Consider the following 24,027-nt stretch of genomic DNA (forward strand, 5'->3'; position numbering starts at 1 on the left):
TTTGTACAAAACCTTTAATTGGCTATTTAGAGTCCTTCACCCAAATCCCCATGCCCCTGACCTAGAATCCAACAAGGTTCCAAGGCTTTCTGCTGCCTGACTTTTGGGAAGAAGGTGGATAGGGAATGGGAATTAACAGTACCATAGATTAAAACAGCCACAGTCAGACACACTGTAACTTGACTCTAGCATAGTGATGTCATTTTGATCCTCTTCGAGAATGAAGGACAACAACCAAGCAAGGGAGATAAAACACCTGTACTCAGGTTGTGTCGATGGGAAGGGCAATGTATGCCCTTCTGTTGTAGTTCCCCCATAGCAGACCCTCAGAATGATGGCTCCACTTCTCAAGAGACAGGCCAAGAGAGGAATTATCTGTCCTAGGGAGACATGAAGGACAACCCACCACTTCCCTTTTTGAACCAACGTTCATAGTCCTAGCTTGAGACCCCAATGCTGAACCAACGTCTCTCCTGGAGATGGGGCTTACAAAGTAAAAGGTGAAGAGGTGACTACCCAGAGCTTCAGAATATAGCTCCGAGTGCTAAACAAACATAACAGGGAGGGGGGAAAAGACAACAATTCAAAGAGGAGAAAAGAATGAATTCGTGTGGAAGGAGTAGAAGGGTAGGGGAAAGATGGAGGAGAACAAGTTAAATTACAGGTCATCAGTAAAACCTGTGGGGCCCTTGCTAAAGGGCACTCTGGCTTTTACAGGAATGGAGCCGTCAACCCTCTTCCCCATTCCATGCCTACAAAGGGAAGAAGGGAATTCTCTGCCCCATTTCAGACAAAAGACCAGGACACATTATTATCATTCCTAGCTTCAGCCTTCTTGTCTGAAGATGGCTGAGTAGGATTTTGTCTCCTCAGCGGTCCTTATATAGGCTCTGCTTCCTTCTTAGGCCTACCTTTCTAGGCACCATTACCTTTCTCCTGCTTGGGACCTCTACTGTCAACATACTAGGCACTATGTATTATCATCCTTCTTTCAAGCACTGTTTGTCCTCAGCCCAATTCCTGCTTGGCTGGGGGGAAATGAGGGCCTTTAGCTATTGATCTCCGCCCAAAGAAAAACCCACTAGGGAGCAGTCAGTTTTGAGAAGCAGGGCAGTTCTACCATGGAAATTCAGCTAGCCAGGGCTCTTTCCCACAGTCTTGCTATCCTGGGCCAGAGAGAAATAACTCCCTTGGGAGTTTGGGGTCTCTGGGAATAGGCGATGCCTTGGGGAGCAGGCAAAAGGGAAGGGAGAAAAGCTGCCTACTCCTGGCCCTGGCCTGATGTAGTCAGGGGACCAGAGTCTTACTTCTTCCCACTTGCCAGCAACCCCCACCCTCAACCCAGGTCCTGCTTTCAAAGGTTCAGAAATCAGAATCAGCATCCAGTAACTCAGCCTCCATCAAGTTGGTACGGGAATGAATGGGGGCTAGACAAGGCCGACGACCTTGAGCCCAGGCTGCAGGGCCCGGTGCAGTTGGCAGAAATGGATCTTGGAGAGAATTTGGCTCTGGACAGAGAGGGTTGGAGACCAGGGTCCAAGCTCCATGTCGATGAGTCTCTGCTGTTCCCCAGGCCCCTGCCACCAGGCACTTCTGCCGGGGCAGCTGAGGCAGGCGGGGCACTGCACTAGGTGCAGGTACAGGATGGCAAAGCTCTGTGGGTGGTGCCAGAGGGCACACCTCTTTCTTCCTCTTCCTTCTCTTCTTTTTCCTTCCCAGGCGTTTCTGCAGCTCTGGGGAGATCTCTGCCTCAACCAGCCACTTGTTAGCTTGATCTTCTGGGGGTACTAGGAGAAAGGAGAAAGAGACCGTGAGGTTATTTATTCATGCTGTAGAATACTATGGAGCTAACTAACTCCTTCCCTTGCCTCTGCCTACCTCCCATCACTTATCCTAGACTACGTGCTCTCCTGCTGTAGGACCTACAATTCTGTCCTTGTAATCTCCCAATCCTACTAGCCTTAGGCTCTAGTACTATCAAATTCCATGAAGTTTAGCTCTGGAAAGCATCCTATGATTTAACTAGTTTAATCCTCTTATTTTACAGATGAAGAAACTAAGTCCCAGAGAAGTTAAGTTCAAAGTCATGAAGCAAAATAGCAGCCAAAACTAATACCCAGATCTCACCATTCCTACTCCGGTTTTTTTTTTTTCATTTTATTACTGCCTCTTCCAGAGCAAAGGTTCTTAACTTGGGGTCTGCAAATTTTAAAATTTTAGTAACTGTATTTCAATATAATTAGTTTCCACTATAATTCTGTGTGTTTTATTTTATGCACTTAAAAACATGATTCTGACAAGGGATCTGTAGATTTCACCAGACTGCCAACAGGGTCCACCGAACCAAAAAAAGTCAAGAGCTCCTGCCCTGAAGCATCTCCTGTAAACTATGCTCCCCTTTTCTTTCCCCCCCAACCTCTGCCCCTCATACCTGGAGTCCCTACAGGAGTGACAGAGACATCCTGGGGAAGAATAGCTCCCCTTCGGGCCACCATTTTGGTGACATGTTGGGCCCAGGCAGAGGAGACATCGGCTGAGGGCTCATTGAGATCAAAGGCCAAACCCGCTGTGGAAGAAAAAGAGGGATAGTAAAAGAACATCATCATAGGCACAACCTGAAACCCCTTTCTTTCTCAGTACCTTCAGTCAATACTTCTGTTCCATAGAGAAAGTTTGTTTTGCACCATGATTTCATTGATGTAGAACCTTGGGTAAAGAAATTCCTTCTACCAATGCAGAAAAGTACACATTCTGCAACTTAGAGTTGTTGAGAGTTGTCTAGCGGCACTGGGAGGGTAAGTGATTTGCCCAGGGTCATAGCTAGAATTTGTGAGAGGCAGGACTTGAACTCAGCTCCTCCTGACTGAGGTCAGATCTTTATCACTACACCATGCTGGCATAGAGAACAAAGTCTTCCAAACCATGTCTGACTTCAGCAAATGGGATCCCGAATGGAGGAAAGGAAAATTGTATGGAAAATAACTACTGGAGCCAACGGACCAGCACAAAAGTCAAATCATCCTGTCAAAAGGAGAAAGGTAGACAGACATAAAAGAGGAGGAGGAAGAGGAAAAGAAAAGAATAGAGAAACAGGAGAAAAAGAGGGTAAGAGAAAAGAAAGAGAGGGAGCAAGAGTCTCATTTCCCATAGCCAAGGATCAGTCCATATCTCCATGCCATCCTCTTTTGGGAAGGAAAATTGTTGGGGTTGGAAATGGGACAGAGCCTCACCCACAGGACCATCGTGGGACACAGTATGCATGCTGAAGGAGAGCTCTTGGCCTGGATTCTGTAGCAATTCCCGCCGTTTAGAGAAAGCCTTGGCAATCATCTTGCTTTTCTTGATTCGCTTGGGTTCGTCATCACTTTGCCCAGTCAACCTATTGGGAAAAGAGGTTATGATGGGGGGCAGGGAATAGATTTCCATCAATATTTTTCAAAGAAGAATAGTAATTAACCACTCCATTTTGATTTGTCTAAGCACAAACCTTACAGTTCACAAGGGGTGATAAGACACCTCCCAGATGACCTAAATTCTCTCAACCTTCATAGATCCCAAAGAAAAAAGGTCTTCCCAGCAACAAAGAGGAGAAGAGAAAAATGCTGGGTTCTCCAAATTTAAACAACTTCTTATTCAAAATGGAATATTTCCACCTTGCTAGGAATGAATCAGGTAGTCAGGAGCACCTGGTACCATCAGGAAGTGCCAGTGAGCACCAGGAAGCTAGGCTTGGTCTTCCCTAGCCAATTTCATTAGATGACAGCAGGGGCAACTGAATACTACAGCTGGAGAGAGGCTGAGAAAAGAGAAGATGAGACAGAAAAGACTGAGATTCTTATAAATCTCTGTGCTGGCCCCACCTGCACCAGGTGCGTCTCCAGATGAGTAGAGTAGCCTTTGTCCAGACCCAGGTGCTCATGGCAATACCAGTTCCAAACATAGCAAACAGGTTGATCTTTTCCACCAGAAGACTAGGACGATTCTTGATCTCACAATCAGTAATAGGCTTCTTGGTAGGTAGTCCAATAGTCACGTTGGCTTGGCACCTGTGTGTGGTGAGGGATGAGAGAGAGGGGGGAAGGACATGACTCAGTAGACCGCCTCAGATATCCAGCATCCCAGTATTGCCAAAAGTTTAGCCCAATCCTTTAAACTGGCCTCACAAATGAGTGAAGGCTTTCATTCCAAGGCCAGAAAAAAAAATCGGTCTGAAAAATCAATATCTGCAGCTATCTATTTTAATAAAAATGTTAAATGTCACCTATGGCAAGGGTACTGTCCTCTAGCTCAGAAACTACTCATGCTCCCTGCTGTCAGATCCATCATTCATATGACTGGTAAATGTAGGAAAAGCTCTTACAGGTATTTCAGATTGATGACCTTTTAAATACATCTCCAAGTTTAATAATAAATTAACTGCTATGCACAGCTCATGCTAGTTGCTAGGAGGGAATTCACAAAATTCGAAAGACACGGTCCCTATGTTCAATATAGAGCCTAATTAGAGAAGGTAAGGCATGAAATAATTTGCTAATGACCACAAAAGCCATACTAACAAGTATAAAACAGTTCTGTGCCACAAATTAAGGACATGAGGGCTGATGGACAAACAGACTCAGGAGTTAGAGCTTGGAGATAAGCTAGTCAAAGCAATAGGGAGCTTTGAGACTGGCCTTGAAGGAAGCCTTAATAACCAAGGGACTTGTGAGGCACTCAAGGAGACATGGTTAATTAGGCATAGGCATTAGACAAAACAGATCCCACCTGAAGAACAAAATCAGCCAGTGCTGGCTCCTGTTTGATTCAGAGGCTGCAAAAATTTCCTCCTGTGCTGCCAGACACAGGACTCTCTCTATTGCAACCCTGGCTCCACCCTCATTCCCCTTCCAGAGTCCCAGCCCCATACTCACAGTACATAGTCCCGGAAGCTTCGCTCCCATTCAGCCTGATTGAAGAAGTCATAGAAATGGCAGCTGAAGGTGATGAGTACAAAGCCAAAGGCTAGAAAGCCAAAAATGCCTATGGGGGAGCAGAGGTGTTACCCCATTACTCCATCCCCAAGTTGGTGATGCTCTTGTTGGGTGGATTAGACCTCACTACCAGGGAATAGAGAAGCAGGGAGAAGGAAAAGTTTCTCATATGGAGCCTAAAGGCAGCTAGCTGCTCAGTAATAGACTACTAGAATATAGTCAAACTAGGTTCAGTACTAGACTACTTTGTAGTAGAACTAAACCTAGTTTGTTTGAACAGAAAGTAAGAGAAATGGTTCCAACTGATGGAGGGGTCCTACAGAACAGCATGGACTAAAACATTGCTCTTACTGTAGCCCACAAATGGGGCCAGAGACCAAGGAAGAAGTTAGGGACTCGGAGGGTCTCACGTGACCCACTATCATCTCTATCTCCCCTCCCATTTCAGGTGAATGTGAAGTACCTAGGAATGTCCTGTTTCTCCCATTCCTCTTCTCTGTTCCCTTGTGTCACTGAGTCACAGGACAGATAGTATGTCCCTGCTGGCATCTCTAAGAGCCCTTGTCTGAAACCCATCTCTCACTGCTTTTCTTCCATCTTTGTAAGAGTGGAGTATAAAGGAACAACATAAAATGTAATAATAATAGCATTTATATGGCACTTTAAGGTTTGTAAAGCGCCTCATACACAGACTACTCATCTGATCCTTGAAATAACCCTGGGAGCTAGGTGTTGTTATCATCACAGATGAGGAAACTGAGTCTGAAAGAGGGTAAGTGACTTGCCTACGGTCCTACAGTGACTCAATTCAGTGATTAGAAGTCTGGTCTTCTTAACTCCAAGTCCATTACTCTATCCTCTGTACCACCTACCTGCCAAACGTAAGATCCTTGAGGGTAAGGGCTATGGGCCATTTTCTCTTTGTATCCTAGCGGAATGTCATGTATGTAACAGACACTTAATAAATACCAATTAGGTTGAATTGAATTGAATGGAGGGATCGGCATGTGTTACAGAGCAGCCCCACTCACCCAGACGCAGCATGGTCTCATTGATCTTGCTGGCCGCTTTCTCGCTCAGTAACCCAGGGTGATTGCTTTTGATAGAAAACAGAGTCATAACTCCTAGAAAAAAAAAAGGAAAAAAACCCAGCACTTCCAAGGTTGCCGGACAAGGGAATCCCATAGAGAAGCATCATGTGTATGAGCCCAAGCAAACTAATCTCTGTGCTGACTTTGAGCTTGGGAAGAGTGGAGATTAAAGACACTCAAAACTTTACAGAGGAATAAGACACCAGGAACAGGACAAACCATTGTTGCCGAGGAGTCAAAGCAAGCGGGAAGAAAGGCCCATTCTTGGACCAGCCACTTTGAACTAATGCTGACAGGGCAAGTTAGTGCTAGAGAACACAGACTAAATGGAGATCTCAATGGAGGCACATGTGAAGGTGAAGAGCCAGACTGTAAATTGAATTACAGAAAGAGAACAAAAGAGCTTAGTGGAAAATAGGATGTATTTGGGGAAGTCTGACACAGGTATCATTAACAGACGTAGGGTTTATGTCCTGTTGGGGAGGGGATGAAAGGCACATAAGTGAGGTGGAAGTTGAGAGGTGTGAAAATGGTGTAAACGCATATAGTGGGGCAACAGGATGGGTCCAAGGTTGGTCATGGTTAGGATTGCAGAATTGAGAAGGTTTTTCCTGGCCAAGAAGAACAACATGTGAAGAAAGGTGTGTGGGGTTTGAAATCAAGAGAAATCTGGGTTTGAATCTTGTCTCTAAAATTTACTGGCTGTCTGACCATGACCAAGTAACCTAACCTGAGTTTCAGTTTCCTCATTTATAAAATAGGGATAATAATACTTACAGGAATTGCATCATGAGATTAGAGGGGTTTTTTTGAGGGGGGAAGACAAGGCAATTGGGGTTAAGTGACTTGCCCAGGGTCACACAACTAATAAAATGTCAAGTGTCTGAGACTAAATTTGAACTCAGGTCCTTCTGACTCCAGGGTCAGTGCTCTATTCACATCATAAGACTGTTCTAAGAGTCCTATAGTACTTTTAATGTTGTTGTTTTTGAGACTGGGTCTCTGTATCTTGCCCAGGCTGGGAGTGCAGTGGCTGGTTGTGGCCCCTATCCCCATTCTGAGAAGCATGGAAGCTTTGACTTGCTCTCTTTTTGCATCCTAGAGTGCCCTTCTTATGCACCCTACTGGTCCTCTATTCCCAATGGCTCATCATATTAGTGCCAGACCTAGTGTGGGCACCTGATGGGCATTAGCCCTACTGTAGCTCAGAACTCCTGAGCTCTAGTGATCCACCTGCTTTAGCTTTCTCCAACATCAGGGATTATTGGTGTGGGCTACCACATCCTTCAATAAATTACTTTGTAAGCTCTGAAGCACTATGTAAGATGTCAGCTAATGTTTATTACCTTAATACAGAGTAGAGTCTAATAAATAGCTGTAGATTGATTGATCCTGGGCCTCCCACTCACCTCGAATGAGGAAATAACCCCCAACAATAAGCACCAGACCAATAGGGGCCAACACAAAGCCAGCTCGGTAACGGTAGTTCTTGTAGCCCACAAAACAGATGCCACTCACTGAGTCCCCGTCCACCTAAAGCGGGAGGAGAGTTGGAGAAGATAGTTGGTCGCATAATTCCCTACCTGCTCCCATGCCCTCCCGGCCCCCAACCTTTCCCTTAGCCTCTGGCCCCTGTACCTGGGCCACAGCAAGAATAGCCACAGTGAGAACAAATGGCAGTGACCAGGTGAGCAGGTGGAAGTAGGAGGTCTTGCCAGAAAGGGGCTGGTAGGTGGTGCCCAGAGCCTTGAAGGAGGTGTGCCAAGCATAGGTGAGCACCACAAACCAGACCACGCCCGCCATTAGTGCATAGTAGACGATGACGAAGATGATAACACAGGATAAGGTTTCATTGGAGCTGTGGGGACAGGTATGGTGTCACTAAAGTAGCCTGTCCCACTGTTCTCTTCCCCCACCAAATTTCTAAAATATCCCAGCAGGCCAAGTTCATAGTGACTCTATCAGACTGATTATGCCAGAGAGGACGTGACCTTAAGGTGACAGGGAATGTGGGCTGGAAAGGGGTGGGGAGAAGGGACATGAGCTAAACACAGGTTCCAAGGGCTTGGATCTGAAGTTTACACTGCTTTCTAATTCCAAGTTGATGCTTCCTTAGTGAGAAGACTGGAATATGCTAACTTCTTCCAAACTTCCTTCCCCTGCCTTTAGTTTCCCCGGATACCTAAATGGGCTCCCTCAGACATACGATACCCCCCAACACCTTTAGGTTCTCCGGGCACCTACGTGGGTTCCCCTAGCCGCATGGTACCATCAGCTCTGCAAACAATTTCCCGGCGGGCACCATCCATGAACTGGGCCAGCCAGCCGATGCTGCCCACAAAGAAGCAAGCATTGACATAAAAGAGGATGACAGCAGGGTAGCGGTTCGAATTCTTCCAGTCAGCAACAAATGTGGCCTGGGTGGGGACAAATGGTACATTGAGGGGGAACTGTGTAGTCTACCTACCCCATGGGCTCCCAGCTACCACTCATTCTCTAGGGCAAGAGTGGGGAACCTATGGCCTTAAGGATACATGTAGCTTTTTGATTGAATCCAAATTTTAACATTTGTTTTGTAAAATTTGGATTCAGTCAAAAGGCTGAACTTAAGGACCTAGAAGACCACATGTGGCCTTAAGGCCACAGGTTCCCCATCCCTGTCCTAGTACTTCCCTCAACAGTGAATACTCTCTAACCAAGCCGGCTCCTATTAAGCCCCCTTTAGCTTTTCATAAACCCAGTATACTAATGGTTCTCCTGTCTTTAATCCCTGACAACACACACCTCTGCCCACAGGATGCTCAAAGTTTCTCCCTCTCCCAGCCTTTGTCCAAGCTGTAATACCCAGCTTGCTTTCCTTTTTCACTTCTGGAAACTCCTACCTCCCTTCAAGGCTAAGCTAAGGTGCCTACTCCTACGGGCCTTTGCTCACTCATCTGTTAGTGTTCTCCCTACCCTTCACTAGAAATTACTTTGTATGTACTTTTATACTTTGTATTTATTTAATATTGTATCTCTGAACCTTCCCAGCCCCAAGAGAATGGAAGGACTGATTTTTTGGTGTTGTCTTTGCATCTCCAGGGTCTAGGACAATGTCTTGCTCATAGAAGATGCTCAATCCTGGTTGAATTGAATTGAACTGAACTCCTCCAGCCTTGGGGGCCTCTTCACCTCCCTGATCTCCCACATTCAAGACCTAGGATGCTGCCCTCTTTCTCCCCATCCCATCCCCTCCATGCTGACCAGGGTAAAAAGAGTGCAGAGGCCAGTGACGGCACCAAAGGCAGCGATATAGCTGTGCATATCCTGGTGTTCAGCCTCAGTGAAAAGTGGGTTCTGGCACTGGATCCCGCAGCCTTCCACATCCTCGTACCAGCTGTTGGGGTTATCTGTGCGTACCAAGGGTGACTCACATTGTCCCGAACTGTTGAACTTGATGTTTTGCACCTCATTCTAGGGATATCATCAGGGTGGGTAAGATGAGAAGAAGAGAATACAAAGGGGAAAAGTGGTGGAATAATTTGCATTTACACTAATGTATATACATTTGTATTTATATTGCATATAAGTGGCATGTATACAACAATGCCAATAAATCTGTATTGTACATAAATTTGTATTTATAATAACATGTAATGATTTCATTTAAAATCTATTTCACAGACTTAGCACTTGATCAAATTCTGTCATGCATCATTATTTAGCTGCTATTTTACATCTGTGTCTCTAGACTCCACTGATGAAGTAAAAGCGTCAGGGTAGTGATGGCTTCCTATTCTAGACACTTATCCAATAATACCAATGCGAATAATAACAGTTAGAATTTATACTGAGCTTTAAGGGTGGCAAAATGTATTACATGTTACCTCATTTGATCCCCATAGCTACCCTCTGAGGTGCTTTTACTTTCTGGATGAAGAAACTGGGGCGAAGAAAGGTTAAGTGATTTGCCCAGGGCTACAAAGCCAGAGTCTCATGCAGGATTAAAACTTGGGACTTCTTGACTCATGGTCAAATGATGCATCCACTGTACTGCCCAGCACCCATTAGGGCCTGGCTGATCAGTTCATCCTCAGCTCAAGTTTTCCAGTATCCTCCTTTGCTTCTTCTCAAACATAGCAATCTGACCACAAGTTGATATACCTTGTCACAGTCTAATACTGCACTTGGGCTCTAGTATTTCCAGATTTTTTTTGGGGGGGGGGGGAGGGAAAGGGAGTTGAGGCTCATGTAAGGAAAAACTTCTAACCATTAGAACCACCCAAAAATATAATAGGCTGTCTATAGAGATAATGGATTCACCCTCACTTGAGGTGTTAAAGCAAAGGCTGGATGTTCCCTTGGCTGAAGTGATCCAAGCTAATTTTGTTTGATTTGTTTGATTTGGTGCTTACATTTATTAACTTCCCGGTTATAGAATAAGAGTATAGATATCCCTTCCACATTGAGACTTTCCCCATCTGGGTTTCAATATACCAAAGGAAGATATAAGAAATTAAATGGGAGTTTTGGGGGAGTTTTTAGAAGCTATAGACAATACGCAAAAGCTAGCAGATGACACAGAAAAAGTTTAAAAACCCAGAAATTTGTAAAATATATCCCAGCATCCTCTCAAATTTGGAGTCCTTTGGTCTTTACCACTCCCACTTACTGGACAGCCTTCTGGAAAGTAGTCTGGGGTGCATTTCAGAAAGTCGGGCCAGCCCCGCTCTCGCTCCACAATGGCACAAGGTCCCCGAGTAGCCTGGCACAGGGTTCGGCTAGGCAGCTCCACCCGATCATTCTCACATTTGGGCATGTAGACAGCACAGAGCAGGGGCTGAATCACTGCCCAGCATCGGGGAGCATTCCGAAGGCCTGGGATGAAGGAAGCAGTGAGGACAAACAGGGCAGTGAAGAGATGCTCCCTCCCCTCTGATTAAATACAGTATTCCATATACCCCCAATGTGTCTTACGGCACCTGTCCTTGTAATACTGTGGACCAGGTGTGGTCAGAGGCATCAAGTCAGGGTAACAGATTGTACTAGTGATCTTGAAGCCTTTCACAGTGGAAAGGGGGGAACCTGAGACACCTAGGCAAGAGACCCCCACCCCCTTTACTCAATGATGCATTTTGCCAGTTCAAGACCTCAGAAGCCTCTCCACTTGCTTAAACCCCCAGAACCCTCATTCCCCCTTACCAAGCTGTGGTGAAAGAGAGGAGGTAGGAGCATAGGAAGAGGTGGTCAGAGGAGCCAGGTATTCCGTGGCCAGAGAGAGAAGAAACAGGAAGTCACATGGAGAAAAACAGAGGAGACTCTGTGCATGTCAGCAGGAAGAAAGGTGCCAGAAACAGGCATCTGGAACTCTCCACCCAGCCCGCCCCATCGCCCCTGCCTATTCCTTATCCCTGCTGACCCACTCCATCTCCTGCTCTGCCCCTAAGTAGCCCCTCCTCATCCAACCCTACTTCTTCATTAGTCTATTCCTAAGTCAATTGTATCAGAGTTAACACTTGGGATTCTGGGGTCCAGGGTGTGTATATGTCAGTATTTGTGAAGGGCTCCTTATTACCACCTCTGAAGAATAATGCGGGCATTGAGGGATCTACCTCACTAGACTAACAGCCATCCTTACTATATCTCCAGAGCATGCACGTAGGGCACATTATAATGATCCCAAAAGGAGCTCTGCACAGCTCAAACGCATCATGATTTCAGAATCCCTGAGAGGTAACATCCTAAAAGGCTTCCTCCCTCCCTTGAACGACATTGGACTCTATCAAAATCACTTCTCCCCACCTCCTAACCCCAAACAAACAATGAGGTAACTTCTATCTTATAAGGTCGCAGGGTTATAGGTTTTGGGCTGGAAGGCCCTCATTTCACATACAAGGAACTGAGGTCCAGAGAGGTGAAATGACTTACCCAAAGTCACATAGGCAGAAGGCAGCAGAGTTGGGAATCTTACCCAGGTCCTCTGAATCTGAATCCAGTGTTTTCTCCACTGGACTGCCCTTTTTCTTCTCTGGACCTTATCCAATAGAACATGAGTTCCTTGAGGACAGGGGCTGTGTTTTACCTTTCTTTGTATCTCTTGGGCTTAGCACATTGCCCAGAACGTAGGAAGCACTCAATAAATGCTTGGTGACTGATTGACTTTGTGGGGCAAGGGTATGGGGAAGTGTTAGACACTGATGCACCAGCATCAATCATGCTCATTGGCTCTACCTGGAGCTGCCTTCTTTGGCCTCCAAAAAAATTCCTTGAGGTTAAGGACTGTTTTCATTTATGTCTTTGTATCACCAATGCCTAGCAGAGTGACTTGGCACAAAGTGGGCACTTAATAAATGCCTGTTAAATGGAACTGGTTGGGAGTTAGGCTTCATTCATGAAGGGACAAAGCTTAGGAGACATCCTTTTCCTCTCAGTTAGAATCTCCCTCTAGATATTAGAAGAAGCTGGAATAAGACATGGTCTAGAATTCAAAAGATCCAAGAGAGATTCCAGATCTAACGTAACCTGGTAAATTTCCTAAGGATAAATACCAACTTCATTTAGCTCTCCTAAATCTTTCAGGTTTTGAGCTGAGCATCATACCTTCATGTACCAAACAATAACCAAGTATTAAGCACCTTCTACTTTCCAGGCATGGAAAGCAGATAGGTGGCTCCATGGATAGAGCACTGGGCCCAAAATCAAGAACATCTGAGTTCAATTCCAGCCTCAGACACTTACTAGCTGTGTGACCCTACACAAGTCACTTAATCTACTGGAGTAGGAAATGGCAAACTACTACAGTATCTTTGCCAAGAAAACCACATGAATCTTGTTGGCATGTTATGGTCAACAGGGTCACAAAGAGTCATTCATGACTGAACAATAATAACAACTTTCCTGACAGGAATACAGAAACAAAACCTACCTTCAAGAAGCTTACAATCTAATAGGGCAACTACCTCTGCCAGTACTCAGTCCTCTAGACCAATGGTGTCAAACTCAAATAGAAACAGGGGCCATTAATTCATGCATAAAGAGTCCTGTAGATTGCATACTGACTTAGTTTTGAAATGTAATATTATTTATATATTTTTTATTGATTTTGTTGATTTTAATCTTTTTTAACTGTACTTGGTAATATTGGGGTCCATGCAGTCTTTATGAAAAGTAAAGAGCGAAGGATTCCTGTCCTCAGGGAATTTACAACTTAGGAAAGCAGCCTAAGTTATTCATGGTCTCCTGGGATGGCTAAAACTCCACACAAACATCTCCAGGGTTTGGTGGACCTTGCTGACTATGTCCTTCTCTTGGGTAAGATCCCAACCTTGGAGACAGATCAAACCACCATCCACATCAGCTCATGACACTGACTGTGGGTCTCAAACAAAGCTGAAGGCCACCTTATTCACTCTCCCACCCATCTACCCCATGGGTCCAAACAACTCATGATTTTCCCCTGTTCTGTTCTCCATATTACCAGCCACTTCCTAGGGTAATAATATACAAATCATCCACAACTCAGCAAAGTGAAAAGGCAGAGCTGGTAAGAATGAAATAAGGAAGAAAGAATTTCAAGGTGAGCTCAAACAACTGGGTGCTTAGCCTTTGGACCTACTTCCTTGACCCTGACCCATCAGAAAAGAAGCGAATGATTTTTGCACCTGGTACATACTTCTTCCATATTTCATTAGTAAATAATAATAGATGCCATCAAATAGTCTATAGCTTTAAAAGATATTTGCAAAGCACCTGCTTTATTTCATTTGATCCTCACAACAGGCCCTGGGAAGTAGGTACTGAAGATCTTATGCCCATTTTCAGTAAGGATGAAAGTAAAATTCAGAGGTTAAGTAACTTGCCCAAAATAATTTCTCTTCTTAAGGTCAGAGACTGGATTTGAACCAAGTTCTTCTGTCCAACTCTCCGTCCAATGTTTCCACTACACTAAGCTGTGTATTGCAATATTCTCCATCCCACAGGGACTTTTCAGAGCATAGGTCCCTAAGAACCCAAATCACTGTTGTCCAACTGTTCACTCTATCCTATCCTGCCTGGCTCCAGTGAGAATGTATCACCTTGGAATCAGAGTTATATTATTATAGTACACTATAATAAACACAGATAATACTACATTTTAAAACTTCTTTATCAGAAGTAATGAGTAACTGCTGAAGATATGTCTCTGAGCTAGCTATGAGATATACCAAATATGCTACAAAAGAATAGTGTGGTTTAGTAGACAGTACTGGATGGAGAGTCAGAAGTCCTGGGTTCAAATGCAGTGCCCTTGGGCAACTCACTTAATTTGAATGAATCTCGGTTTCCATAATCTGTAAAATGAGAGAACTGGGTCAAACCAGTGTTTCTTAACCATTTTTGTATGTGGCATGGACCCCTTTTCTGATGAAGCCTATGGATGCCTTCTCAAGAATAATGTTCTAAAATAACTTAGGGAAATGATGAGTTTAAGTTAGATGTTAGTGAAACTAAGAATGTCACTTTTTTTCCTTCGTTCATGTTCAAAGACCCCCTAAAATCTGTCCACAGACTTCTTTTAAGTTCACTGACCCCAGGTTATGAACTACTGGGTTAAATGATCTCTAAGGTCTCTTCCACTACTAAATCTATGATCTTAGGACAAATAATATGTATCCTTCTGATCTTTTCTTCTTTCGCCATCCTGCCTAGGCCCAGGGACCTAGTCAGTGTTTTGGGGCAAATTTGAGAAAGATACTACCCCTCCACAACCATCAGCTACTAAGGTGGTAGGCCAGGAGTTAGGGAATCCTCTAAAATAAAAAATTGATAATGAAGGAGCCCTGTGGGTCCATTCTACCATGTTTAGTGCCTCTCAAATCCTAAATGCAAATCATCCATTAGCTCAAAAAAATCTAAGATTGCGGTGTACTAAAAGAATCCTTTCCAACCTAAGGATTTCAAGGCCTAGAATACTAAAAAGAACTCATAAAAGCCTCCTGACTTTTATTTTGCTTTTTCCCAGACTCAGGCCAATATCACAGTCCCTATTTTCCAGACGAGAAAACTCAGATGAAAAATCTTTGCCTATCTAACCTGAGGCTGAACCACAGGGTGGGGAGGAGGGGAGAGGAAGAAGTCATCAGACTGACCCCCAAATGAAAAAATCTCCAAACTTTCTGGCTCTTCTTGACTTAATCCTCAGCTACCTTTTTCTGGGTTTTACTCTCCACTTATCCATCCCTTAACAATACTCTCGTATCTCAATCCTTTCCTTCACATTCCTTTTCCAAATGAATAAGGCCCCTCCAGTCCTCCTACCTTTCCCCTCCATCCCTCAGTTACGGATCTTATCTCTTGTCACTCACAGGGTATCTCTGTAACCCTGAGAACTCCACCTAAGGGAAAGAACTTTGGGGCAACATTGACCTGGATCCCTTCCTAAGGTATGAACTTCCCTATGGCTTTGACTCCATTTTCCAACCCCACTAGCATCATTTGTACCCCTAATCTACACAGGCCCCTTGTAACCTGCCTCTTCACTTCCATTAAAAAACATCTATTCAACGCCTAATGTGCACAAGTAAGTTACTTCTGGCTCCTCAGAGCGCCCCCTCCCCATCTGTTGCATCCCGCACGCCACGGGACCTCAGTCCCAAAGCTCCCTCGGACAGTCCATCACACGCGGACACACACACACACAAACACAATCCCCCACCACCGTGCCTTCTCCCAGGGCCCCGACGTGGCCCTCCGCCCTTACCGGACCAGAGCACGAGCTTGCTGTGAGCCTCCTCCTGGGAGCCCGAGTCCCCGGCCAGCAGCGTGGAGGTGGCCTCGTAGGGCAGCGCCGAGCCCAGGCACACGTTGTAACGCAGCGGCTCGCACGGGGCTGCACGGCCGCAGTGGCTCAACAGGGGGGGCGGGCCGGTCTCGGCCCCACTCGCTCTCCCGCTCCAGGGTCCAGGCCCGGTCCTGTTCCCGCTCACAGCCGCCCCCTGGCCCCGGCCCCCAAGCAGCAGCAAGGGCAGCAGCACATTCAGCCCCAGGAGCTGGAGCGGCGGCCCCCGCGCGGGCCGAGCCGCGGCCATGGCCAGACCCGCCAACTCAGCAGAAAGAGACACAGCCCCCTCCCTCCCTGACCCCCCCCGGCAGCGCACACAGGCCCCCGAGGGCCCGGGGGCGCCGCTCAGACTTCCCGGGGGTCCGCCGAGCCCCGCTCCGGCCCCCGCTGGACGCCGCCCGCGCCCCGACCCCTCCGCGCCCAACTTTGCAAACTTTGCAGCGGGCTGCCCATGGCTGGGGTGGCTGCGGCCCGGGCCCCACTGCGGGGCCCCCACCCCTCCGCCTTGCTCCCCAAGGCTGCTTCAGCACCTGGAGTACGCCGGGCCCCCGATCCTCGATCCCATTCCCCCTCCCACTAGGAAAGCCTCCAGCGCGCCCAGCAAACACAGCAGTGCGTGGGCTGTAAATTCTGGACAGCACCCCCCCCCCACTCCGCCCCCGCCCTCCAACCACCGAGCCGCAGCCTTGCCCCGCCGAACACCCCGCTGCACCCCAAGCGAGCCCCGCCGGCTCCCCGGCTCCTTTGTTGCCCTTGCTCGGCACTCAGGAATGCACGGGCCGCAGCGAGCCAAGCCCGGCCCCCCTTAACTAGCAGCCGGGGGGGGAGGGACGGACCCAGAGAGGGGAGGGAAGAGGATGGAGAAGAGGGGAGGGGCAGGGGTAGCCCCGCCGTCTCGGGGGCCGGGAAAAGGGGAATCAGACTACTCTCTCAGCAGCCCGCTCCAAACAACAGGGCTGGAGAGCTAGGAGATGCTTCACAGACTTCTTTCTCAGGAACTGGATAGAGCCGGAGGGGAGAGTCAGATCTGAGATAAGGATTCTTCTCCCACTTCTTGATGGTTTGCAAGAGCGAAGATCCTTCGTGCCAGACCGTAGTTCAGGGATTTATGTCAAAAGAGTTTGGTAGGAAAAGAGGGGCCTAGGCACCAGGAGCTAGCCTTTGTATTCCACAGCTCCCCTCCTCTCCAGGATTGACCCCTGAATTGTAGCGCCACTTAAGCGCTCGGTTTTTTCAGTTTCTTTCGACTCTCCAGTTCCTGAAGAGGAACTGTATGGACTCAGAGTTCAAAGGGACCTGAGAGATCTAATCCAATTTTGCCCCTCATTTTACAGATATGGAAACTGAGGCTCAGACAGATTAAGTGATTTACTCAATGTGAGGAAGGCAACAAGTGACAGAAAAGGGAATTCAAACCTAGGTGCTCTGACTTCAAAATTACTGCTATTTCCACGGCACCAAGCCTCGGGTTTTCCTTATCCATTGGCCTTCCTTTCACCTTGTATCTTCCTGTTTATAAGTGACTATAATATACCCTGCTCTGCTGGAGAGGTGGTGAGGGAGTGGTGGTGTCTAGGAGTGGAGAGGTGGAGATCGATTGCTGTGAGCTAGGCTCTCTCTGTCTGTCTCCCTCTTTCTCTCTATGTCTGAATGTCTCTATCTCTGTCTTTTTTTTCTCCCTTTCACTCACACATTTCTCTCATTCCTTAAGCTGAAAGATGCAGCAGACATGAAAGAAGTCAAAAAGTCTTGGATTTAGAGTAAGATAACCTAGGTTCAAACCCCACCTTTGTCTTCCACTAGTTGTGTGACTCTTGGAAAGTCACTTGATGGCTTCAGGCCTCAATTTCCTCATTTGTAAAATTAAGGGAGTTGGACTAGATGGCCTCCTTCTAGCCTTAAATCTGCTGCTACTGCTATGGCTGTGGTTACCCGTGTGTGCAGGTGTGACAGAGAAAAAGACAGTAAGAGTGAGCAGGATATTTTCTCCCTGCAGTCTGAAGACTAACCTTTGAATTTTTGTCACTTGTAATAGCCATAGCAGCAGCTCTGCCTTCTCCACTTAGGAGCTGCCAGTTGCCCTGTCCCATCTCAGATTGTCCAGTCTGATACAGCTGTTCTCTGCTTTTCTCCCTTGTCAGCTTGCTCCCATTTGTGCTTAATGTCTTACTTCCATCTTGATCATCCTTGCTGGATTTCACCGTGCAGAAGTTTAAGTCTGTAGCATTTATCTTTTCTCTAAGAATGCCCTCAGGATGTTTTATTTACTGTAAGAAGGCCTTCCCTGGGGGCCCAAGTCAAGTGTCAGCTCCCCTCAAAACCTTTCCTGACTCTACCAGCTGAATGTGGTCTCTCTCACTCTTCCCAAGATTCCCTTAGTATATTAACAGGACCTTTCCTTTGTGCTTTATAGCTTAGTAGGACCACAGATTTTGGTGTGGAAAGGATCTTATCGGTCATGTAGTCTAATCCCATCGTTTTACAGATGAGGAAATTGAGACTCAGAAGTTAAATGAATTGTCTCAGCAAGTGGCAGGACTTTCTACTATATAACACTGTCTCCATGTCTTTCCCCTCCTTGAGTTTTAGTTTGCAATCTAATTGAGAGGAAATACTGGTATATCTCTGCATCCTTAGTGTCTAGCACAGTGCCTTGAACAAATGTTAATACCAGAAGGCTCCATGGTTCTGTCAGTTGGATGATACCTGATATTGGAGGCAACTTGGTATGGTAGAAAGGGCACTGGTGGTACACTCAGTCATGTCCAACTCTTCATGATCCCATTTGGGGTTTTCTTGGCAATGATACTGGAGTGTTTTGCCATTTCCTTTTCTAACTAGTTTTACAGATGAGGAAACTGAGGCAAACAGGGTAAAGTGATTTGCCTAGGGTTACACAGCAATTAAGTGTCTGAGGCTGGATTTGAACTCAGGAAGATGAGTCTTCTGGACTCCAGGCCCTCCCATTATCCATTGTAACAGTCTTCCTCTATTCATATGCCACATAATAGGCACTTCTAATCCAAATTTATTGAACTGAAAGAAATTCTAGGTTGACTGTATTTTAGGATGTCATTTCTTTTCCTGCTTATATAATATTAACCATATTTCATATTTGAGTTAACTCATTTGCCTTAAAATTTTTTTGTCCCTACAGTGTAATACTCTTGAGACCAAGAATAGTTTGGTCCTCTAGGAATCAATTATTTAATCTGCAGTCACAGACTGGTCACAGACAGCATCCCTAACTCCTGCCATCCTCTTCTGCATGATTGATACCCAGAGGAGAGAATGTCAAGGGATTCATTTCAATTCAGTATATCTCTATTAAGGCCTAATATATGCAAAGTACTGTGCCAGACAAGTTATAGCTTTATTTCCTGAAAATCTTACATTTTCATTGGGTCTATGTATAGGAAATGCTCTACTAACAATACAAAGATCATAAACTCTTATAGGACAGGAACCATGTTTTACATGTCTTTCTTTACATGTCTTGAGCCTCACCTGTGCTTGATAAATGACTTGTGGGTGGATGAATGAATGAATGAATGGTAATAAGTGCTACAGAACTGCAGAGATGGAAGTGATCAGTGTGGCCTAATTTGAAAAAGTTTCATGGGGCAAGTCAACACTGAACTGGGCTCTTAGGGAGAGGGAGACTTTGGCTGGGTGGTAAGAGAAAGGTAAGCTATTGTAAATGAATAAATAGAATGGAAAAACCTAAAATCTCTGGCTTTAGGGAAGTGTCAGAAGACCAAGAGCATAGGTAAGATGGAAGCAGGCTTTGGAGGACCTTAATTTCCAGACAGAAAAGTGTGGGTTCAATTTTATATGCATCAAGGAAGTAATGACAATTTCTGAGCAGGGAAGTGATTAAAAATCAATGATCAAAATGCTTTTTTAGAAATATTAATCAGCCAGGATATTTTGGAGGGCAGAGACTAGAAGCAGAAAAGTCAGTCAGGAAACAGGTGAAGATTCCAAGTGAAAACTGAGAAAAATGAGTGAATTTGAGAATGATCATTACGGAATAATATCATTAAGCAGTAGGACTTATTAAGGTCAATTAGGTGTGAAGGATGAAAAAGAGAGGGAGAACCAATGATAATTTTGAGGTTTTGAGTCTGAGTCACTAGGAAAATTGGGGTGTCACTGAATTGACAAAATTGGTAAATCAGGAGGGGGGAGCAAGTTTGAGGTCAAGTGAAGGCAGGTGATTAGTTCAGTTTTAAGACATGGTAAGTTTGAGATTATGACTAGACAGCCAATGGAAATGTTCAATGAAAGTATCATGGCCTGAGGTGGACATCTGGAGCAGGTGTCCTAGGACAAGTCCTCGGCCTTAACCTTGTAAAGGGAAAAAATGGAAAGAAGCCACAGAGTTTGGGGATGAGGCATTGTGGAATAGTAGGTAGCATGCTAGATGTAGTCAGTAAGACCTGGGTTTGGATCTGACTTCAGACACTAACTGTGTGTCTCAAGGCAAATCATATCACCTCTCTAAGCCTCAGTTTTCTCATCTGTAAAATGAGAAAGTTGGACTTGTTGATTCCTTCAAGTTCTAAATCTATGATCCTATGAATGAAAGAACCCAACAGAAAACTCCCTACCCACTCAGCCCCCTTCCACTTTGAAGATGTAACAACCTCCCAAGCCTGGTTTGGAGAAATCCTGAGCTGAAACATATAAAGCTATTGTTCCCAGTACTATATTGCCATCCCCTATGCCATTTTTTCACCTTTAAGACCAGGATGCACTGTGGGCCCCAGGGCAGGGCTTCCTGAAAACCTGTGGTACACCCTGCTAAAAGGCAGCACTTGATAGTGAAGCTCTGTTGTTGTAACTTGCCCTTTTGGAATCAGTCCTGGTTGTTGCTTCTTTGCCTCGCCCCTGATTTAACAAACACCCTCCTGGTCTCTCCGACTCGGCTCATTGTATGGAAGATGTATTTATGTGTTCCACCATCAGCCAGTTATTATTACCAACTACGACCTTCCTTTTCAGAACTGGTTTTCTGAAGGTCTCTTGACCAACAGTTCTTGACCTGACCTCAACTCAGATTTCCTATTCTTGGTTCACAGCTTGCTGACCAAGTACCATGCATTCTAAGTAGCCAGCCTCAACACCCGCCGAGATTGGCTTCATATGCTTTAAATGCAGCTGCATTCTACGTTGACTCAAAATAATTTTTCAGGTTCCCAGAAGACTAATTCATTGCCACTATAATGCTCGACCATAACTTCTGGGTAATTATCTGTCATACCCAGAATGTTGTTTCTCCCCTGCAGTTCCGATAGAAAAGAATCTGATCCATCTTTTTCCATCTTTTCTCTCTGTCTCCTAATGTTAATATCATGATGGGACCATCTTAGCCAATTTATTTTGGTTGGCTGTCCAGAGATTACTGTAAATATCAAGGGTATTCATCTACATTTTAGCTGGTGCCAACATTCTCAAAGCAGAAAGTGGTCATTTTAACACTGCTCCCTTGTTCTGCTCAATTCCACCCTCATGGGGTGGGGGATGACTTAATGTCAAGCTGGACCAGTAAGAGGAAGTTGTGAACTTCATCTGTGATAAGACAGCATTGGTATTTTATATTCCTTGTACCTGCAAAGGTTGGCCTTGTGTGCTTTAGATGCAGCTGATTCTATGTTGATTCAAAGTAATTTTTCAGCTTCCCAGAAGACTGAAAACAATATTATGTACTTTGTGTCACAGAGTAGATCCGGGAGAGAGCCACAAATAGGACTCAAGGGCCCTACCTTCCAGGATGCCTTCCAGATAATATTACCCTTTAGGCAAGTTGCATTAGCTACCTAGGTATGGAACATCTGTTGATTCTCAGCATCATTTCTAGAATATAAAATGTCTTTCAGTTTATGGCTCTTTTGGAAAGAATAGACTTCTCATGGCAGTAGCTAAAGTAAGACATACTTTTTCTGGTGTGTCAGGAAATCATGGGTTCCTTGTTTTGAAATTTCTCCCTGTCCCTGTTGACCTGGCTAGTCCCAAGGGTGGGGAGGAAATAAAGCAATGAATGCCTTTCAGTGTGCACAGGTTTTCCATCTTCAGCTAGGAGGACAGTGAAGGAGGCCCTCAAAAGCCATACCCAGTATTAACACATCCACACATTGCACTATGTCAGGCAGAAGACCCAGGAGAGGGAGTGACTCAGTCAGTATTTATTGAGCATCCTTTATGTGTCTGGAACCCTGTATTCATGATATGGGAGGGGAGAATGGAAAACACTACTAAATGTCCTTTCTAGCTTCATTAGACTTCCCGTGTGAGCCACTTAGTCTCTGTAAACTGTCGGTGGTTAGAGCCTACCTTACCCTCTATGCCAAGTTACTACAATGAGACTCACAGACCCCCTTCTCCTTTAGCCATCCTACCTTCTGCCAGCTCCCACAGGTTCCCATTCATCTATCCACCAGAACCAGAGCTGGACAGTTTACCATAAATGGTCAGAAAGGTTCAGGAGTTGGAATGACCTTGCTGGGAAGTAGGTGAACAGGAAGAGAGATCAGAATGTTCCATGTTTTCAGAAGTGGGGAGAGGGAAGCAACAAACAGGGTCCAGTGGTCTTCAGATTAAAATAAAAACCCCAGCAACAAAGTTTACATTTCTGCCTACCTTATACTACAACTACAACCTTATAAAATTGTGTTATAGCTTGCTTATCATCAAATCATTTTCCCTTTAGGATGAATGTCTTTTTCTAAGCCAGAAAATGAATATGGATCTCTTAAAAAGGATAGAGTTCTTCCCTAGTGTCTATTTGTTTCATAAAGGGGCAGAGGTAATCTTGGGTTCTGGTGGAGTGAAAGCTCCATCAGGTTCCTTTAAACTGCAAAGTTTTCCAAGTTCTGCTCTGTTGATAGATTGTGCATCTGATATGAAGATTTGTCTAGCTAAGTTTGGAGAGGCTCAACATGATGTATTTTTCAGCCCCCCAAACTCATACAAGATACATACTCAAACAACTCAGCAGACAGGGTCTAACCCAGGGGTGAGGAAACTGCCACCTCAAGGCCACCTGTGGCCTTCTAGGTCCTCAAATTCAGCTCTTTGACTGAACCCAGACTTCACAGAACAAATCCCTTTAATAAAAGGGTTTGTTCTGTAGAACTTGGACTCAGTCAAAAGACTGAACCCAAGGACTTAGAAGGTCACAGGTGGCCTTGAGGTGGCAGGTTCCCACTAGTGGTCTAGAGGAATGGTAATGGGGCAGCTAAGTGGCACAGTAGATAGAGTGCCAAGCCCGGAGTCAGGAAGACTCATTTTCCTGAGTTCAAATCTGACCCTGAGCAAGTCCCTTACTCTGTTTGCCTCAGTTTCTTCATCTGAAGCTGGAGAAAGAAATGACAAACCACTCTGGTATCTTTGCCAAGAAAATCTCAAATGCAGTTGCAAAGAGTTGGTCACTACTGAACAACAGATGTATGGTTATTTGTGATTTTCCTGGGAGCATCATAAAAAGTGAAGGACCCATTGACAGTCAAATGGTGGGTCAGCCCTAATTTCAGAGAAAAGGATTTGATGTGGCAGAATTGAGGAAACTGGTTTGCAGCCTATACTCCAAGGTCAGTAGATTGAAGTTGCTATTAATGAAACATAGGTGTGGGAAACAGAACAAAACAGGTGAGTGATGAAAGACTCTGAAGACATGATGGAAAATATTTCTTCTAACACCCTGGTGTGCTTTTATTTTCACCCCAGGATCTCTCACTTTGAAACTGGGGTAAGGAGGCCTTCTCCCCCTAGATAATGAGGATACAATTAAATAGCAAGGACCAGGACTGGAATTCAGGGCTGCAGGGCTCTTTGCAACTGTCCCAGTTCCTTGATTAGGTTTGCTCTGGATTAGAAGAGTCAATGAGTACTCCCACCCAATTCAGCCCCAAGAATAAGGTAGACACATACACTGCCCACTCTCCCAAAGGGCTCCAGCAAGAGTTTACTAATGTGGGAAACTGTAAAATCATAAAATTTATGTGCCCCCCCCCCCAGCTTTAAGCCCATGAAATGCTTTTCCCCTCCTACCTCCTAGAAGGAAAGACACTTATTTGCTATTTTTATTTTTTGTGTTCCCAGTGGAGACGAAACCAGGGGTGGGGGAGAACCTGAGGCCTCCTGTCCACTAAGCCTGGTGGCCCAG

At 45.4% G+C, this 24,027-nt stretch overlaps 1 protein-coding gene across 1 annotated transcript; it reads right to left on the reverse strand.

Moving 5' to 3' along the window:
* On the reverse strand, positions 1-16,148 carry SMO (smoothened, frizzled class receptor). Its single transcript, XM_072652783.1, has 12 exons — positions 15,780-16,148; positions 10,713-10,918; positions 9,305-9,514; positions 8,306-8,478; positions 7,700-7,919; positions 7,471-7,594; positions 6,002-6,094; positions 4,911-5,019; positions 3,861-4,046; positions 3,231-3,379; positions 2,432-2,566; positions 1-1,787 (listed from the first exon to the last, which is right to left on the reverse strand). The coding sequence occupies exons 1-12, from the start codon at positions 16,105-16,107 to the stop codon at positions 1,363-1,365; spliced, it is 2,358 nt and encodes a 785-aa protein (XP_072508884.1). The 5' UTR covers positions 16,108-16,148; the 3' UTR covers positions 1-1,362.
* Between the last annotated feature and the right edge of the window lie 7,879 nt (positions 16,149-24,027).

This window comes from Notamacropus eugenii, chromosome 3, assembly GCF_028372415.1.
Source record: "Notamacropus eugenii isolate mMacEug1 chromosome 3, mMacEug1.pri_v2, whole genome shotgun sequence".
Lineage (NCBI taxonomy): Eukaryota > Metazoa > Chordata > Mammalia > Diprotodontia > Macropodidae > Notamacropus > Notamacropus eugenii.

Coding starts and splice junctions, on each gene's coding strand:
- SMO (XM_072652783.1), bottom strand. CDS start 16,107: ATGGCCGCGGCTCGGCCCGCGCGGGGGCCGCCGCTCCAGCTCCTGGGG. Junction 4,047..4,910: donor AGCTTCCGGGACTATGTACT/GTGAGTATGGGG, acceptor CACCACACACAG/GTGCCAAGCCAACGTGACTA. Junction 2,567..3,230: donor GTCCCACGATGGTCCTGTGG/GTGAGGCTCTGT, acceptor TTTCTTCCACAG/CGGGTTTGGCCTTTGATCTC.